This window comes from Phalaenopsis equestris, unplaced genomic scaffold, assembly GCF_001263595.1.
Source record: "Phalaenopsis equestris unplaced genomic scaffold, ASM126359v1 Scaffold000167, whole genome shotgun sequence".
Classification (NCBI taxonomy): domain Eukaryota; kingdom Viridiplantae; phylum Streptophyta; class Magnoliopsida; order Asparagales; family Orchidaceae; genus Phalaenopsis; species Phalaenopsis equestris.
The window spans coordinates 381,685-401,522 of NW_018164609.1; the positions used below are offsets into that span (position 1 = coordinate 381,685).

Below are 19,838 nucleotides of genomic sequence, written 5' to 3' on the forward strand. Positions count from 1 at the left end.
TCTTTCCCTCTCCAAAAAAGCTGGTTTCGCAAAAAAAAAAAAAAACCCCATTCAGCCTCGCTTCGTTCGCGACACAGAACCATCCCTTCGATTTGCGAAACATCTCCCTCTCTCCCCCCTCTCAATCGATTCGCGAAGGCCTCCTTCACCCCTTCTTCCTTCGTCACCGATCCTTCTCCATCTCTCGCTTCTCCATCTCCTGCTTCTTCTTCTCCTGCTTCTTCTTCATCATCTTCTATTTCTTCTCCTAATTCTTCTTCTTCTTCTTCTATTTCTTCTTCTTCTTCTTCTTCTCCTAATTTTTCTTCTTTTTCTTCTCTTTCTTCTCTTTCTTCTTCCCCTTCTTTTTCTCGGCCAACCCTGCCGGCTTTTACCTTGCCGGTGTTGTGTTTTCGCCGGAGTAAAATGGCGAGGAAAGACTTCAATTTTTTGTGCTTTCTCCCGCATCTCCTCCGCTTTCGGCGCTCACCACCGATAAGTCAGCATCCGTCACCACGCCGGACAGTGAACATCAACATCGTTCGGGAGGGTACGAAAGACTTCAAACTCACGTGCAAGCCTCCGTCGTACTTCTTTAGGCTTCGTGCAAACTACGCGACGGTATAACTCTTCTTCCCCTTCGCATTTTACTTCATAGCCGGCCATAGGTTCAGGTTCTATGTGTGATAGGCGTGTGAGTTCGATCGCCCACACAGGGTGTGTGTGCCGGCGTAAGCTGTGATGGATCGATTGTTTTCCTAGAGGTGGCTTATAGGATAAGATCTTCTTGCGCAACTAATTTTCCTACGATAGCCTAGTGAATCATATTTGACTGTTAGCCGTAGCACCAAAATCCTAGAGGGTGGGGCTCCCTTTGCTTTGGTTGTCCCGATCTTTTATAAAGATCGAAAAGTAGATCTTTGCAAAATGAGAAAATGTGAGTCAGTAGCTCATTTTGTAATGCTCGAAGGCGTCGTGAAATCGGGAAGAGCGTTGTCGCTAGTCTGTTTCTTGACGAGATGGAAAACTTTCCCCTTTGGAGATTCAGGGAGAAGTTCCCCACTTGCCTCGCCAAAGAAAATGCGGCAATCATCATCTTTTTATATATCGATCCTAGGTTCTCCAGTGAGGTCGTTAGTACGAGCGTGGCTCGGTATCATATGTGGTTATTTGCATCTCATTGTTTGCATATGTGTGTCTTGCATTGTTACATATTTTATGTCATCTATTGCATTTGCACTTGCACTTGCACTCTGCACCTTGCATTTGCACTTGCACATTCTACCTTGCATTTACACATTGCACTTGCACTTGCACCTTGCATCTTTCACTTGCACTTGCACCTGCACCGACATCACTTGTGCCTCGATCGGTTATCCCGAACCGGTCACATCACTTGTATTTCAGTCGGCTACCCTCGTCTGGTTGGCACAACACTTTGGTTTGATCGGGTGCTCCATTCCGATTGACCTATCACTTGCTCCTTTGCATGCCGTGTATGTGCATGTACATGTTTGTCTGCATGATTTATATTATCTATTTGTGTTGCATACCTTCGGGTCACTACATTACCGATATACTCTCTTTTCGGGCTGCTGTCATCACGATATGCTCATTCCTTTGGACTCCTGCCGTCACGGCATGCCCACCTTTAGGTCACTGCCTTACCGGCATACCCTCTTTTCGGGCCCCTGCAGTTACGGCATGCCCATTCCTGCGAGTTAATGCCTTCATGACATACTCTTTATCACTATTTATATGTTTTGATTTGCTTGCATTAACATTTGCATTTGTATGTTTGCATGGATAGCGAGCCAAGTTCGTTAGGAGAGTGAACCCGTGTTGATCGCGATGCCTTAAAGAGCATTGCTTGGTGGGTTGATTCCAGCGAGCAATGCAAGTTAAGTCATCGAGACTGACATGAGTATGATTGTGCTAAGAATCCAATGAATCTAACTGGTGTCACCCCTTTTCCTGACACTCTTTAGATTTTTTGGATTCTTAGGATGGGGTCAGTAAAGTGATCCCGTCAAAGTCATACCATACCCAGACTTACCCCACACTTAGATACTAGGTTGATGCACTTTTTGTTAGATGACGTGCTAGGCTAGGATTTAGGGTGCTATGTAGTCTTTTTGATGTCTAGTTATTGTTCTCTGCTGAATTGGTTGCCCTAGCCAGATATCTTTCTTTTGTATTATGCTTGTGATGTGACTGCATGTTGCATATGTATGGTAGTGTGTTAGGGCGTTCTTCTGCAGGGAGTCATGCCTATTTTTATACACACGCACAGGTACCGCTACGGGGGGAACAAGTAATAATTTCTTATCATTTTGCTTGCAGGTGCTATCAGCTCCCCCCATTTTTAATGCATGACTCATGATACGTTATGTGCATGTGAGTTTTCCCGCTGACACTTGTTTTCATTTGTTTTCATGCAGGATTAATGCAGGATTAAGTCTTTTTCTTTTCTCTATGTATTTTTAGAGTCTAGGAGAGTCCTGTAGCAGAAATAAGATACGGGCACGGGTTCTAAGACGTTAGCACGAGAACCACATGGAGGGGACCAGGAGCAGATGCTCGTGCCCCGTATCTTAATTATGCATTTTATATTGATGTATAGAATTAGGACCAGACATGTATATGCGGAGTCTGACCGCCTTTTTTTTTCTGGGATATGTTGCCGACCCAGCGACACAGACTTGTTTATTATTTTGGTTTGACTTGCTTTGCTTTTTTGCATCATGTTGCATGTCTGCACTTGCATGTGTTTTTCTTATTTTCTTTCTGTGTTTTATCTGGGATTTCACGATACAACATAGGCTCATTAAGGACCCTAAAATTGTAATTTTCTACAAAATCCTAAATAAAATATTCAAGATAATTAAAATTTAGGATTAAATAGTCAAGATTTAAAAGTTGCAACATTTACTTTCTTGCATATATTAATAAGGTCTCCACAATACTTAGGATTGCTCTAGATAACTGCATTCATATTTGCATGTCCCGAGGAGTCTCCGTACTTTTCCAACCTGACTGGCCCAACATGCCTTCATATAGGTGGTTGTCTAGTACGCCTGGGGTGTTAGAAGGCTCCCCGACCCAGACGGGGTGTAAGTCCTTTTGTTTGGAGCGTTTCCAGCTTTGTAGCTGAACCTCCATTTTCTCTTCTTTCCTAAGGCATCCTTGTCACGTCGACAGGTATAAGTCCCACCTTTCGGTGCTCCAGTTTATAGTAATAAGATAGAGTTTCATTCCTTTGACCTTAGGGTTACCGAGGCTCCCGTGGATGATGCATGCAATTCATTTCATGGATTGCTGACCGGGGATCTCAGGTTGTGTTGGGTCGACTATCTTCACGACCAGGTAGACTTAGGGTCCTAGTGGCCTGAGATGACGGGTCCGTGGTACCCCGACCTTAGGGTCCTAGTGGCCTGCAATTCACAAATCTGTTCGTGGATGTTGTTTTTTTTTTCGAGGTACTTCAATCCGATTATGTTTGAATGTATACTCTTGACCCATCACATGAGGATTATCCCTATATCAGTCTTCTGCCTCTTTTCTTTTTTTGATTTGTTTGTCTATTTGTTGTAGTACGTTAGTTCACTATTCGTTTCCTCTTCTCTTCGAGTCATTCATTTGGTTCAAGAGGGAGACTTACTCGAATAGGAAAATTATACGGCGACATACAAAAAGACAAACTGGTGACTCCGAGATCTAAAAAGAACCAAGAGAAATAAAAAGAACCAAGAGAAAAACAACAATCTGGCGACTCTGCTGGGGATGAGTCTCTCTCTCCATGCTAGGAGTTTCGCTTTTGTTCTGGGGTTGTAGTCTCTCTCTCTATGTGTGGGAGTTTCGCTCATATTATTGTGACCCGGATTCTTTCTTCGAGTCATTAATCGAGTTTGTAATCAAACCTTGGTTTTAGTCTATACGTCAGTTGCTAGGGGTAGCAACTTGGCGTATTCTGTCCCGCCTTCGCACCCTCAGCACGTTGAGTCACTGCATATTTGCCGTGTCCGTGTTGTTGTACTGTTTTATTATTATTATTATTGATTTTTTTTCTCAACTTTTCTTTTTTGTTGATCGTGTCTATTTTTGCTTGGCAAACATGGCTAGCGAGAGAGTTGTGACGATCGCTACTATTGGGAGGAACTCTGTCACATTTTCCCCATGTATTATTTGTGCTCCCGAGGGTACTATAACATTCGGTTCGTTTGAACACCCTGTCCCAGATTACCTTGGGTATTCCTACGCCTTCTGAGGCTGTTGCTCTGTGCCCTCCCCCTAAAAAAGGGAGTCGAGCACATAGAGCTACTCTTGCTGAGGTAACTCACGTCGAGCCCGCCCCTTCCTCAAAGAAGAGGCTTGCGCCCGATGATGATGTGTCACAGCGCCCTTCAGTCTTCTCCAGGCTGTTGGGTCATCCCTCAGTGTTTTCACGGATGTCTCTGCCTTTGACAGGTCAGTCTTCTAGCAGCACTGTTGCTGCCGTTGTTTCCTCTGCTGCGGTCTCGGACTCTGTGGTCCCGGTTCCCTCTGAGGTTGATCCCGCTCCCAAGTTGGGTAGGAAGGCCCGGAGAAACCGGAACAGGTTGCTTAGGGCCCAGCAACAGGCCGTAACTCCTACTGTTTCCATTACAATCCATGAAGAGTCCCCTGGTGCGGTTTCGGACCCTGTGGTCCCGGTTTCCTCTGAAGTTGATCCGGCTCCCAAGTTGGGTAGGAAGGCCCGGAGAAACCGGAACAGGTTGCTCAGGGCCCAGCAGCAAGCTGTTACTTCTACTATCTCAGTTCCAATTCACGAAGAGTCCCCGATTCCCACGGATCAGAACCCCTTTTCTGTGTTCTTTGGTTGTCAAGACTATGTTCCTACTAGGATCGTCATAAAAGCTTATCCTCCTCGTGGTAGTGCAGTCCGTCTCAGACCTGCTGTTCATATTGATAAGACTACCACAAGCCTGTTGTCTAAAAAAATTGTGGGGGTCGTTTCCTCTTTAAGGGGAAAATGACTCATTTTTGAGAGGGAGCTCCTCACCCAGATTTCTGAGACATCTGAGCGAGAACTCCTTCAATTCCCTCACTCTCGAGGTCGCCATAGTAGAACGTGGGCTTCAGCCCGTTGCTCTACTACTCGCCGAGTGAGGTCTCTTTCCGTTGCACATGGGGTTAGGCCCACCGAGGTGTTGTTAGGAACCCCCAACGTGACGCTCAATCCCAATACACCAGAATTTGTACCTGCTGTCAGATCTATTATTGTAGCGGCACAGTCCGCACCTGATGTAATCGTGAAAATTAATAAAGAAAAAAATATTGCTGCTTATGTGTCTTCTTCTTGTTTGACTAGAAATAATGTAAGCACTTTTGTTATAGATGGTGAGAGTTCTGGGGCGCGTCCTCAAGATGATTCCCACTACTTGTATCAGAACAAGTATTTGTGGAAGGGATATCGTCCCGAACCACCTTGGAGGCATTGGGTCCGAAAGTCACCCACCTCTTTTCCTGTTGAGGCTCCAACTCTAGTTTTGGAGACCGTTGAGTCAATCCTCGAGGGAATCGTTCCTCCAGTTGATCATACTCTGGAGCCATTACTAGTTGATCCCAAAATGGTGCCCGATATAGATCCTAAGAGCGATTTATCTGGGGATTGCCTTCTTACCCCGAATGACCCGTCTGGGAATTTTTTGGATATTTCAGAGGGTTTCCTCGATGAGGATGTCCTCCTTGAGGAATTCCATGACTTTGAGATGGCCACTGGCCAGGTCATGACCGTGACCACTCGGGCCCAGAGCTCAAATATTGAGGTTCGTATCCTTGATCCCGTCGAGGATGACCAACATGAGGCTATTGAAGCTCATGGCGGCCCCACGGTTGATCGAGAAGATCAGAGCAAAGATGAGTTGATCGCTCACTTGCAAGCCCAGCTCTCCCTTCTTGCTGCCCAAATAGTGACATTGCAGAATGAAAGGGCAGGATCTGACGGTGTTTCCCTCCCCACTCAGGGTGAGGCACGCTCCGCTATTCCTTCAGCGCCTTTGGCACCTTCTCGGCATGTTCATGTCGCTTCTTCTAATGTTGCCCGACACGAGCATATCTCCTCTGATAGACACTTGCATTCTTTAGTTGATGCCAAGGTCAAGGCTGCATTGACAGCTCAACAGGGTGAGACTGTTGTGCAAAGGGGAAGACCTTATCCCGAGGCATATGATTATATTTCGTACCGTCCGGGGTTAGTTCCCCCTCGTTTCAAAATGTTTGACGGCTTTGACAATCCTCACCAACATATAGCCCAATTTAGAGCACTTTGTTGCAACGTTGGCAACAACGACACCCTCTTACTTCGATTCTTCGTCACAAGTTTGCCAGAGTTTGCTTTTGAATGGTATGTCAATTTACCTAATGGCTCATTCAAGACCTTCACCGAACTGGAAAATGCATTTGTCAAACGCTTTGCAGGAGCGCATCACAAAGTAACTTTGAATGATTTGTTGTTGGCCCGATAATGTCCTACCGAGTCCTTGATGGAGTTCACCATTCGTTGGCGCAACTTGAGTTTGCAGTGTGAACCCTTGTAGTGTGAACCCCAGTTGCAAGAACAACATGCGGTTGCATTCCTCATGGGCAAAATAACATACCCTATTTCCGTCTTGCTAAAGATGATTACGATCAAAACATTCAAGAATTTGATAAAAAAAGTGGCTAATTTGCAGTACACCGCAGTTGCCTTGATCTTTAAAGATCCAAAAAAGGGTATAGACAAAAGGCCTATTGTGGGTCTTCCAAGGAGGAAGGAAGAGAGTATCACTCTTGCGACATCCGATGGGAAGATGAAAAAGCCTGTCATGTCTGTCGAGCAAACTCGCACACCTCTTCAGAAAGGGAAACCCCAGTCTCTTGAACAGAGGAAGTCTAAGGTCTATCCTTTTAGGAAGGATTGTCCAGGAAGATACTCAAGAACCTGCTTAAGCAGGGAATGCAGCTTCCACCGCCAAAGAAACCTCATGAAGTGGAGAGGAAGAATGAGTCTGACTATTGCCTATACCATAGACATCTGGGGCATGTCCTGAAAGACTGTTATCCTTTCAAGGATTGACTTGAGGATAACAGTTTAAAACTTAAGGACAAATGTATAAATATTTATCTGGAATGTTCCCCCAAGCACTTCTTTGAAGTTCTCTGACTTCTCTAACTCCAACAACACTTACAAGACTCACACTCCATAAATACCATAAATAACAAAGACTTCAAAGACTTACAAAGAAAACTTCTCACACATTTAACACACTCACACACAATAAGACTCTCTAAATCTGGCCACCCAACCCTTTGGAATTAATCTATATTTATAAAGCTTCAAAAATGACCAAGGGTTCTTTCAGACATCTCTTCAAAATTTAGTCTCATTCAATTAATCTTCTAGAGAGTAACCGTGGCGCCTAGGCGCCCAATTGTCGCGCCTAGGTGCCAACTAATTTTTTATCTGGCGCATAGGTGCCAGTTCGGCTAGTTTGACATTTTTCTTCAATTTAGCCCATTTTGTTCTTTTTGATGTATTTTTATTTCTTTTTACTCTTAAACTCTTTTTCTTGCATCTGCAATTAAAAACATAAAAATACTCTTCATTAAAGCATAATATCTTAAAAAATTGAGCATAAAATGTGCATAAAAAATAGGAAATTTTAAGGTGGATCAGAAGATAATGTAGCCGATAGTGGGATTTAGGTGCTACTAGGGCCGCAATCGAAGAACCTTTAGCCCCCCCAAGAGAGTGCAACAACTCTATTTCTGACAACGAGCAGACAAAAGCTTCGACCAATGTGGTTAAAGCTCTCCCAACCCCAGGACACTGATGCAGGGGCTAGGGGCTGAGCCGTCTCAACCAGTTCGACAAAGAGGTTGCCTGTTCAACAGGGCGGCTGAACCAGTTGGTCCTACTTAGGGCTGGAGCTACCTCCTAAGGGGTGGGGTTCCCTCCTAGTTATCTTTTATTCTAAATATGTTATTTTTTTATGGTTTAATTTTTTCTGATTTCTGATTTCTGTCCTTAGTGTTTCTCCCTTGCTAGGGTTGCATTCGAGGATAGGTGGTCCTCCGGCTGTATCCTGCTCCTAGGTGGTGATAACCTCTCCTTAATCTCTCGCCTGCTCACCCTCCCTTGCCACTGCCATCTCTCATGCACCCCAATCTCCTTGTTTCTCTTCTGCTACCATCTCTCTTGCACCCCAGCCTTCCTGTCACCCTATCGCCCAGTCTACTCCATCCTTCAGCTACTGCTAAACCACCCCAACCTCGCTGCTTCTGATGCCACACTAGAAAAAAGGGTAGAAAAACTGTAATATAACTAGAAGTTGTGCAAATAGATTACAAAAAATATTATAACCATCTGATGCCACACTTAAAGAAATGAACTGGTAAGAATGATTCATAAATCTTACTTCAGATATATTTAACACCTTATGTACTCTAAAGATTGAGTGGAGGATGACGATCCATACAGCTTACCCCAATATATTAATGGTTCTTTCTTGATATTTTTCACCATAGTATAACTTACAATTTTTTATGTTGTGAAATCAAGATCCAAGTATTGTAATTCAACACTTGGGGTTTAATTACAGGTATGAGGCTATTGAAGTTCGTGATGGTGACAAGGGGAAGTATCTTGGGAAGGGAGTCTCGAAGGCTGTTAAGAATATAAATGAGAAGATTTCTGAAGCTTTGATTGGCATGGACCCTTCCCTTCAATCCCAAATTGATCAAGCTATGATGGATTTGGACAAAACTCAAAAAAAGGTAAATCAACTTCTTATTATTTCTGTGGTGTCGCCATCATCATTATCATATTTGTTGTTGTCATTTCTAATAGGACCTTTCACTGCTTATTGAAGTTGCTGGTTATATTATTATACTTGTGATATCTACTTTCACTTCATTACTATCTTCTTGTCAAAATTGTTGTGGTATTAAGGGAGACTTTCACTAGTTAAAGATATTGTTTTATTCTCTTCTGATCCATGCTCCTGCTTTATCTTTTCCTCCTTCCCCATTTTTTTTTTTGCTGCTAGAGGTATTATCGAGGTTATTTTATTATGATAATGTTAGTAAAAAATGTCGAGTTTATTGTTTGAGTTATTTTATTATATTTGTGATATCTACTTTAACTTCATCACTATCTTCTTGTCATAATTGTTGTGGTATTAAGGGAGGCTTTCACTAGTTAAAGATATTGCTTGAATCTCTTCTGATGCATGCTCTTGCTTTATCTTCTCCAACATCCCCATTTATTTTGCTGCTAGAGATATTATCGAGGTTATTTTATTATGATAGTGTTCATAAAAAATGTTGAGTTTATTGTTTTTTCACCACAAAATGGAATTATTTGAATCTAACATTTTAATGATTCAAAATTGTTTTTCTTAAACAATGGAATCTCTAGTTAGTTTGTCAACAAACACCTTATTGAGAACCTTTCCATGATGCCAGTAGTCATCACAAATTGAACTTTTCTAATGTACCTCGTCACTGCTTCCTGAGATTGGATAGTTTGGAAATTGTTAGAATTTATATTAGGAAATATTTTTTTCTTATTAGAAGTTGTGAGTATTAGATTTATTTCCTAATATAACCTTATTTCCTTTCCAATTTTAGATTTATTTTCTTGGATTGGATATATTTTCTTTTCTATTTTAGGTTTTTTCTTTTTTATGGTGTTTCATTTATCTCTAAATAATTAATATAAATTAATTAATTGGAGATATGAGGTGATATCTTTCCTTTCATGTTATTTCCTTTTTTATTATCTTTCCTATTCTATGATTCATGTAAGAATTATTTATACCCCCTTTCATATCAATAAACTAATTTCATTAAATTCCAAATTATTTTGAATTTCAACATAGTATCGGAGCCTTGAAACAAATCTTAGAGTCCCTTGCAGCCGAAAACTTCCTATTCCCTACATTTGCCGGCAACATGCTCTTCATATGCCTTGCTCGAATCCCTAATTTTGCTTCGAGCTCTCTCGGTAGAGCGGGCCTTCTTCTGCCCTTGCAAGTACTTTGCTCCAACCATGGTTAAGGAGAAGGTACACATCAACATGGTGGCCATTGGCCATGTCGATTCCGATAAGTCCACCACCACCGAACATCTCATTTACAGGCTCGGTGGTATCAACAAGCATGTTATTGAGAGGTTTGAGTAGGAGGCGATCGAAATGAATGCTCCTGGTCATCGCGACTTCATCAAGAACATGATTACTGGAACTTCTCCAGCTGACCGCGCTGTCCTGATCATTTTTTCCACAACTGGTGGTTTTGAATCAGGTATCTCCAAGGATGGTCAGACTCATGAACACGCTTTGCTTGCATTCACTCTTGGGGTGAAGTAGGTGAGTTGCTGCTGCAACAAGATGGATGCCACCACCCCCAAGCACTCATAGTCTAGGTATGATGAAATCGTTAAGGAAGTCTCCTCCTATTTGAAGAAGGTTGGCTACAAACCTGAGAAGATTCCTTTTTTTCCCATCTCTGGATTTGAGGGCGACAAAATGATAGAGAGATCCACGATCCTTGATTGGTACAAGTGTTCAACTCTTGCCGAAGATCTTGACCCGATCCAAGAGCCCAAGAGGCCAACAGACAAGCCCCTCCGCCTCCCCCTTCAGGACGTCTACAAGATTGTTGGTATTGGTACTGTCCCTATCGGTCGAGTTGAGACTAGCTTTTTGAAGCTGGGCATGGTAGTTACCTTTGATCCCTCCAGTCTTACCACTGAAGTAAAGTTTGCTGAGATGCACCATGAAGCTCTTCGACAAGCCCTCCTAATCTTTTTCTGCAGCAGATCCTCAACCTAAATTCTTCTTGTAGTTGGCCTTCCTTTGGAGGTTTTTCCTACAACAGGTCCTCCATCGTAATTCTTTCTGCAACAGACCCTCCTCCAGAGTCTTTCCCTGCATCGGACTTTCTGGAACTTTTTCGTGCATCAGACCCTCCTTCGGAACTTATTTTGCATCAGACCCTCTTCCTAAACTTTTTCCTGTATCAAGCCCTCATTTGAATTCTTTTCTACAGCAAGCTCTCCTTCGGAGTTTTCCTGCAGCAGGCCCTCCTTCGGACCCTCCTCCAGTGCTTTTTTTGTATCAGGCTCTCCTCCGGAGCTTTTCCTGCAATAAGTCCTTCGGAATTCTTCCTACAAAAGGCCTCCTCCGAAACTTTTTTCTATATAAGACCCTCCTCCAGAGCTTTTCCTGCAGCAGGACCTCCACCGAAATTCTTCTTGTAGCAGACTCTCCTCCAGAGCTTGTCCTGCAGCAGGCTCTCCAAAATTTTTTTCTATATAAAGCCCTCCTTCAGAGCTTTCCTGCAACAAGGCCTACCACCGGAGTTTGTTCAGTAGCAGGCTCTCCTCCATAATTTTTTCTGTATTAGGCCCACCTCTGGAGCTTTTCTTGCAGCAAGGCCTATCTCCGTAGTTTTTTCTTTTTCTGTAGTTCATATGCTGTAGTTTTTCCTGTTGGTTGTTTACTTCCGTGTAAACTCCCCTGTTGTATTATTGGTAGGAGCCTCTACATATCTACAGACACTGCAGGAGCTGCAGCAAAAAAAATTACAGTCGATTAGAAGTCAGTTTTTTTTGCAGGTTGTCGACTCCCCTGTAGACTCTCCTGCAATATTGCCCGTAGGAGTCTTCTGCCTACCTATAGACACTGCAAGAATTGCAGTCAAAGACAACCGCAGTTAACTAGAAGTAAGCTTTTCCTGTAGGTTGTTTACTTTCCTGCAAACTCCTTTGCAACATTACCTATAGGAACATTTCGTCTACCTACAGATATTACAGGAATTGCAGTAAATGACGATCACAGTACAGGATGAAAACTTCAAGATGTTTTTAAATCCAAGTTGAATATAATTTTCAACAATGTTTCAACTTGAGGAGAGTGTTAGAATTTATATTAGGAAATAATTTATTTCTATTAGGAACTGTGATGATTAGATTTATTTCTAATTTAACTTTATTTCCTTTCCTATATTTGATTTATTTTTTTGGATTGAATATATTTCTTTTCCTATTTTATGGTATTTCCTTTATCTCCGAATAATTAATAAATTGATTAATTGGAGATATTAGGTGATGTATCTTTTCTTTTCATGTTTTATTTATTTTTATTATTTTTTCTATTTTAGGATTCATGTATGGCCTATTTATATCCATTTCATATCAATAGAATAATTTCACTTACTTCTGTGTTATTCTGAATTTCAACATATATCTATATCAATATTATCATGTCCCATTTCAAGTAGTTGCGATTGGTTAATCTCTTTATGCGGAAAACACACGTTGGCCTATTTGAGAAATAGTTGATTGATATTGCGCAATATAAGTTTATGCAGATATTTTGCAGGCAGAAATAGGAGCAAATGCTATGTTAGCTGTTTCGATTGCTGCTTGCAAAGCGGGTGCTGCTGAAAAAGAGGTAAAGCTTATATATCGTTTGAACATCGTAAGGGTTTCTTTCCTGTGTGATTTTATTTATTTTTCCCTGCTTCTCATTTGCAGGTGCCACTGTACAAACACATTGCTGATCTTTCTGGAAAAGATGACCCAGTCCTTCCTGTCCCTGCAATTACTGTCATTAGTGGCGGCAATCATGCAATAATTTGGCTGTTCAGGCATGTGTTTATGCTCCTTCATGTGGATAGCAGCATGTACTAGTCCAAGATTACATGAGTAAAATGTGATTTCAAACATGATATTATGATCACTACCATTTAAGTGAAACTGAATATGGGTCCTTTTTATGTCAGTGCAGCTATCGGTAAAAGTAGCCGACTAGTTGTACAGTTGTGGAAAAATTAACTTTCTTAAAAGTTTGTAAATATTGTAATTTTTTTTCCTTAGAAAAATTGGACCAACTTTTTTGTCGCTGTCATGCTCTAAGGATATGTTGCTATAAAAAGGTTTTCTCATCACATAAATTTTTGAAAAGCAACAAAAAAGCTTCCTCAAATTGACCCTAAGAGTTTATTATAAACAAGAAACTTGATTTAAATTTTTATTGAGCTAGAATTAAGCTTTGACAAAAGTAGGCACTAGTTATAAGGAAGATGCACATAGCCAGCTAGTACTTCATTTTGCAAAATATTATAGGCTTTGCCAACTATATGATCCTCTGAACATGATTTGAATAAATGACATTTGTTCATTAGCCAGAGATCCATAAGATTAACATTTATGAGTATATTTAAGTATAGTTAATGTGGTGATATGCCAAATTTTAAAATGGGCAATCTCAATAAAGCGAGGTATGTGATAGATATCTTAGAAGCAAATACAGATCTCTCACATAACAAGGACGCCATATTGTAGCAGCTGAGCTATTTTTCTTTTGGGCTCCGATCATCCAAACAAACGTGAATTGAGAGAAATCCAAAGGGAATGACCTAACGGCTTTGGTTGTTAGACAAATAAGTTAGGTTCTTAATATGTGACCCAGTATAACAATTGTCCAAGATTGGATTTTTATAAACTATATTCTTAGGCCACTATTTTATGTAGGGATCTTGACCATTCATTTTCTGGTTAATCATTTCTCTCTTGTAATTTCTTTTCTTACAAAATTTTGTGAACATCAAAAGTATTTTATATAATTGCATATAGTTTAGTTGTTTTTTTCTTTGAATGTAGCACCAAGTTTATGATGACTCCTAATTCTTTAGGAAATCATGATTATGCCAGTCGGCGCAAATAACTTTGAAGAAGCAATTCAGATGGGCTCTGAGACTTATTTTCACCTTAAGGTAATGTAATGATTGATATTATCTAACTGGATTAGAATGAACTTTATAAGCAGAGCCGTAGACTAGCTTCCTTGTCAATGTTTTTTGTTTTTTTTTTTGCGGATATCTTACCACTTAAAAATATCTGATTTGCTTGTAAAACTTGTTCCACTTATTTGTATCCCATATTTTGCACTGGTTCTTGTTTTTTTAAGGATGATTATGACAACATATTTGTTGAAATGCATTTCATTGCAGTATTGAAATAATTGCTGCTTTTTTATCCCATTGTTACAGTAAAATGACAAATGTTAATTATTATTTCTTCACGTTGAAGTACAGTCAGTTATTGCTGAAAGATGTGGTTCTAGTGGATGCAATGTTGGTGACGATGGAGGATTCACTCCAAACATTTCCAGGTAATGCGATTTTACTGCTCATGATAGTCATAAGTCCTTCCAAATGTTGATGCGTCCTTGCGCTTTACAACTCATCTTCTCTTTTCAGGGAAGATATGGTCATACTTTCCATAAATCTCAGTAATATTTGCAATGGTTCATGTACACTAGAATTATCAAACAAAATCATGAGAACTATGTGATAATCATGATATTCAATCTTTATATTTTATAATTGAAGCTTAAAAACTCTTTTGGGTTGTCCTTAGGATGAATTAATAGGAAAAAATGCATGTGAGTGATGGTAAAAGTAAGCTCTGGTTGCTGATTGCAGTAGATGTTTTTTTTGGGGGGGGGGCATAATTTCTCGTCCTTCTTAACCTTTGACTCTGTTCCATTGTCAGCATTTCTGAAGGGTTGGATCTTATTAATGAGGCAATTCACTGTGCCCGTGCTGGTTATAATGGGAGAATTAAGTTGGCAATAGATATTGGTGCTACGGAATTTTGCATAGGTATGGGCTCTATTTTTCAACTTGGTGCTCTATTAATAGTGCATAGAAGGGACTGCGAAGGATTCTCTTAGTTCTTAGTTTCAAAGCTAAAGATATGGCATCTTATGTGCGTTTTTTGTTGTATGTAATGATTTGATGAGTCTTAATAATATTACTTATGTTTAAATACGCACATTCTCATAAGTGCACTTCTTAGCTGTGAGTATAAAGAAATCGTCTGGCCAACTTGTTTTCACCTTTACGATTAGGAAAGAAGTACGACTTAGACTTCAAAATTCCAAAAAAATCAGAGCAGAAGTTTAAAACTGGAGAAGATATGATTGAGATGTACAGCGAGCTCTGTGAAGGTAATTTTGTTAATAGAACTTTTCATTTTCAACCAAACATTTACATATTGGTCAATTTTTAATTTCTTTGATATACTAGCCTACCCTATTGTGTCCATTGAGCAACCATTTGATAAGGATGACTGGGAGCACACAAAGCAACTTTCTAATCTAAGAATATGCCAGGTTTCTTTCCAAATATTTTATTTTTCCAGAAAACTAATCTGAAACTCTTGAACTAACTTTTGACCGTTGGTTTTGCAGGTTGTAGGGGATGATCTTTTGATGTCAAATCCTAAACGTATAGAAAAGGCAATCCAAGAAGGTACCTGCAACGCCCTTCTTCTCAAGGTAGGTTTGTCCAATTCTATGGTGGGGGCATTCATCATTTTGGAAGCAAAAAAACTGATCCTTTGCAATTTTATTTTACACGTTAAAATTAGAGCTTGTTGTGGTCAGGCTTTTGTAATTAGTTTTTATACTTATGAAAATTTACACATTTGAAACACTTTTTTCTTTTGCTCTGATGTAAGTGTATAGTATATTTCAGTTGCTAACGAGTTGAGAAATGTGAGAGCAAGATTGAGAAGTTATTGCAGGAAATCATCATCACTCAGTGCTATTTAGATGTGTATATTTTTATCCTTATATTTGAATATATTCTTTGCTTTATCTTCCACTCTTTGTATTTGTTCTATTTACCTATAGGTACTATTCTCAGCCAACAAGATATAATAAAGTCTTTTGTACTTCGATATCATCTCGGAGTGACTTAATTCTATCCTTGGTTAGTCGTCTTCCTTTTCTCTTCTTCACATCACATATTCCCACATACCCTCAATCATTTGCCCTTTTGCTTACGTATTATTCTGCTGGTTGCTCTCTCTCACTCAATGACTTGCTCTGTTGCTCACATATGCTTTTGCTTGCACTGCTTGCTCCTGCTCGCTGCTGCATTGGTTGCACATTTGTTGCCATGAAGCTCGTGCATTCTTGCATCCACGTCGCTCATACTTGCTTGATGCTAGCAATGACAGCTTTAAGTTATGCATAATATCAAATCTAGTTTCTCTCTTGTTTATGCTAAAATCCCAAATAAATAAAGAAAATTTTAGTAAGATAAGCAGTATTTAATTTAAACCCTTGCAAACAATAAAAATGACACTTCATATTCTTATAGAATCTCAAATCCCTTTTCTAATCTTTCTTACCTTAGGTCCAATGCTTGGTAAAACTGGATTTTGGATGGATTTTACTCAAATCTGCACATCGATTGAACTTTCTTCTCCTTTAGATGTCATTGCTACTGTCGATGTCATTTTTTGAGAGCTCCTATCACAATTTCTTCACTGTTTTGCTACCAATGGGCTTGATATGTGCAAATGCACTTCACTCGTTGTGGTTTTGTTCTTACCTTCTCTAACAAGCTCTTTTGCTGTGATTTTCTCATTTTTGTTTTGCCAAGGGTTTCTGGAACTTGAAGATGTGTGGGAAGTGGGATTTGTTGTGCGTGTAAGGAGAGGACCAAGAGAGGAACACGAGCAGCGATTGGGCTAGAGGGAGAGGAGATCAAGAGATAGGGAGGGGATTACAACCGAGTGGGAAATGGGAACATATGGTGGGGCTCCATCGGTTTCCTTAGATTTAGATTTTGTTTATTATTATTAGCTTAATGCTGGATGTGATGGGATGAATTGAGATGCCGAACATCGGATAGGGATTTGGTATGGATTGTGATAAGATTTAGATTTTGTTTATTATTATTAGCTTAATGCTGGATGTGATGGGATGAATTGAGATGCCGAACATCGGATAGGGATTTGGTATGGATTGTGATAAGATTTAGATTTTGTTTATTATTATTAGCTTAATGCTGGATGTGATGGGATGAATTGAGATGCCGAACATCGGATAGGGATTTGGTATGGATTGTGATAAGATTTTTCAATTTATTAATTTTTTACATACGGCTAACAATATTAATATTAATTTTATATCTCAAAAATAAATAATTTGTTTGTATTGATCCCTTTTCGTGCAATTTCCTACTGCTCTTTTGTATCAAATTTAATCGTTGTCTTGTGGTTCGTGGATTTTGCAAAATTTTCTTGTATAAGTCAGCATATCGGTGTTTATTCTTGGTAGTTTCAATGTTATGAACACATTGACATAGTTCATTTTGTGAAATGAGCTAGATTTGAGGGATTTTGATTGCAGACTTGTCATTTTAAACTAGATTTACGAGTCATTGCATTCATTGTCTGGCCCTGTTGCCTTTTTTGATTGAATTGATCCTAGTTAATCTTTTTTTGTAATTTCAATTATCCAGATGCATTGATGTGGTTCTTTTTGTGAAAAAGGGTGATGCTTGAGTATTATTGATGTGTATTTTAAGCTGTTCTTACAAGACAATGCATCTGTTTCCCATTGCTATTGTTTTATAAGATCAAACTAAGTCACAGGATATATTTGGAGGTCAGCATGCATGTGTTCAGATACGTTAAGAAGTCACCAGAAAACAGACTTCTATATACAGTGAATGTATATCTTAATGCTGAAACAGTCCTTGATGCTGAATATGCTAAGTTCATTCACGCACATTTGTGCAATGCCATTTGATTGCATGGAAGAGCAAACGACAAACATGAAAATGAGTTCAAGTTTTGAGGCAGATTGCAAAGTCGATGTTCACTCTATGCGAGAGATGATGTTTGTTAGGACTCTCCTAGGAGAAATTGATTTTTCAATTTCTCAATCTATGGTTTAAAATTGTATTATTCATGCTGCGATCTACATCAGTGGCAATCCCTTTTTTTTCTTGAAAGAAATAACAAATTGAGCTTAATTGTTATTTTATTCAAGAGCAGTATTATCAAAAAGGACTGTTACACCTCATGTTCCCAAATTAGAAGAACTTGCAAATATTTTTACTCGCATTGTAATGTCACTCCCTGGAAGCTGTTAAGTGTAACATTGATCTCTTAACCTTCTTCTAGAACATAGCCTTTTTGTTTTTTCAATTTAAATCGTTAAGAGAAGGCTAGAATGATCCAGAACTCGTGATACTGATGCCATCTACTAAGCTACTTGACCATATCAGCACTTTTTTAACTTGCATTTTAATTTTGAATGAAGAGGTCTATTCTAAGCTTCACTAAGAGTAACTACCATGCATATTCCAGGTAAATCAGATCGGAACCGTTACGGAAGTTATCGAAGTTGTGAAGCAGGCAAAGGATGCTCACTGGGGTGTAGTTGTTTCTCATAGAAGTGGAGAGACGGAAGATTCCTTTATTGCAGATTTGGCTGTTGGCCTTGCAACTGGTCAGATAAAAGCTGGTGCACTTTGTCGTGGGGAGAGGCTTGCAAAGTACAACCAGGTTCGTCTTTTCTCACAAATCACACATTGCCTTTTCCATTTTTATCAAAATTCTTGACTGATCTTGTAAGGCATATTGCTGAGATCACATTTATATATGATATGAATGAATAAGTGTTTTTATGGTTGAATTTATTTTTTTCTTTTACGATTATAATTTCCTTGAAATTGCAAATATTGTATTTGAAATGAAACCTTAGAAGCATGTTTTGATTGAAAATGGTTTCTCTATATAGCATTTTTGGAAAGAGTCAATTCTTGGTCAAAAACTTCATTCATGGAAAGATGACTAAAATTTTTTATTTAGCTTCTGCGAACTCTTCAGATTGCTGTGTAGTTCTTATTTTCTTTGTAAATCCTGTAGAGGTCTTGTATTTTCTTATTTTAAATGCTAAGCACACTTTCTATTCCCACGTAATAGGTTTGCTATTCTAAGCAATGCATTACATCAAAAGGAACTCTATCTTTGAGCACACTCTTACTCAATATCAGTTCTGGAAACCATACAGACAATTCTGCAAACCATCAGTCCATGAATTCAGGAGTTGAAGACTCTCCCAACTTTTAATGACCTATTTCAAGAAATTACACTAGGCGGTGTTGAACAGATTTCCATAAATCTAGAGAATATTCTTGCTAATGGCAGTCCAGGAATTGCCTCCCTGCTTGCGGTTTGGGCCTAGATGAAAGCCTGTTCTATTTCAGCCACTCGTAAACAATTAAAATAATCTTTTTAGCTTTTCTGCTCCAAGCACAGTAGAAAAACAGGGCATGCTACTTGCAATAATACCGGAATTTCTAATCCTGGATACTCTGATCCCAATTCAAATTCACATCCCTCTTTTTCAGCAGACACACATTCCATATCGGGGATGAGAAAATGCTGCATTCTTTCGCAATTGCAATAGAAAATTGCGTCCAGTATTCTCTATTTATTCTGTACATGCTATTAACTTAATGCACCAGAAATGTGAGATTCTCCCCTATGTTTTCCAAAATTGTTTTCTAGGTATCTCTTCTGATCTTCCTATCTTCCTTGTCTCTTTAAGTTCTTCTCATTATTCTTTCATTTTAACAAAGAATGACCTCCAATAGAAGCTTCTACTCATACGCCATTTTAAGCCTTGAATCTATTTCTCTTGGCAACATTGATGGTCGAGAAAGCTTCTCTAACCCAGTGGTTGTTGGGTTCAAGTCTTATAGGCAATATTATTTCCGATGTGCCCAATTAGTTATGATGTCAATAGTGTGAGAGGCAAAGATGATTACCTCACCATTACAGCCATTCTCCTAGAAAAGAGGACCTACATTATGATAATGGACATGTAAAAATAACATGGTCATGTACTAGTTTAACACCATGGAAAATGAAACTGATAACAATACCCCTACCTAATATTGTTATCAGGATGATGCATAGAAAGCATATAATGAGAATAGTATATAGTTACTTGAAATTAA

The 19,838-nt window shown here is 39.4% G+C and overlaps 1 protein-coding gene and 1 pseudogene across 1 annotated transcript in view; both read left to right on the forward strand.

The window, feature by feature from the left end:
- Positions 1-19,838, forward strand: part of LOC110022101 (cytosolic enolase 3) — a 28,600-nt gene that overhangs the window by 5,090 nt on the left and 3,672 nt on the right. The window contains exons 4-13 of the mRNA XM_020720896.1: positions 8,601-8,775; positions 12,386-12,457; positions 12,541-12,657; positions 13,701-13,781; positions 14,103-14,179; positions 14,563-14,672; positions 14,921-15,019; positions 15,099-15,184; positions 15,263-15,349; positions 18,181-18,378. Of these exons, the coding sequence (XP_020576555.1) occupies positions 8,601-8,775; positions 12,386-12,457; positions 12,541-12,657; positions 13,701-13,781; positions 14,103-14,179; positions 14,563-14,672; positions 14,921-15,019; positions 15,099-15,184; positions 15,263-15,349; positions 18,181-18,378 (1,102 nt within the window). The remainder of the gene's footprint in view (positions 1-8,600; positions 8,776-12,385; positions 12,458-12,540; positions 12,658-13,700; positions 13,782-14,102; positions 14,180-14,562; positions 14,673-14,920; positions 15,020-15,098; positions 15,185-15,262; positions 15,350-18,180; positions 18,379-19,838) is intronic.
- Positions 10,052-10,939, forward strand: LOC110022100 (annotated as a pseudogene).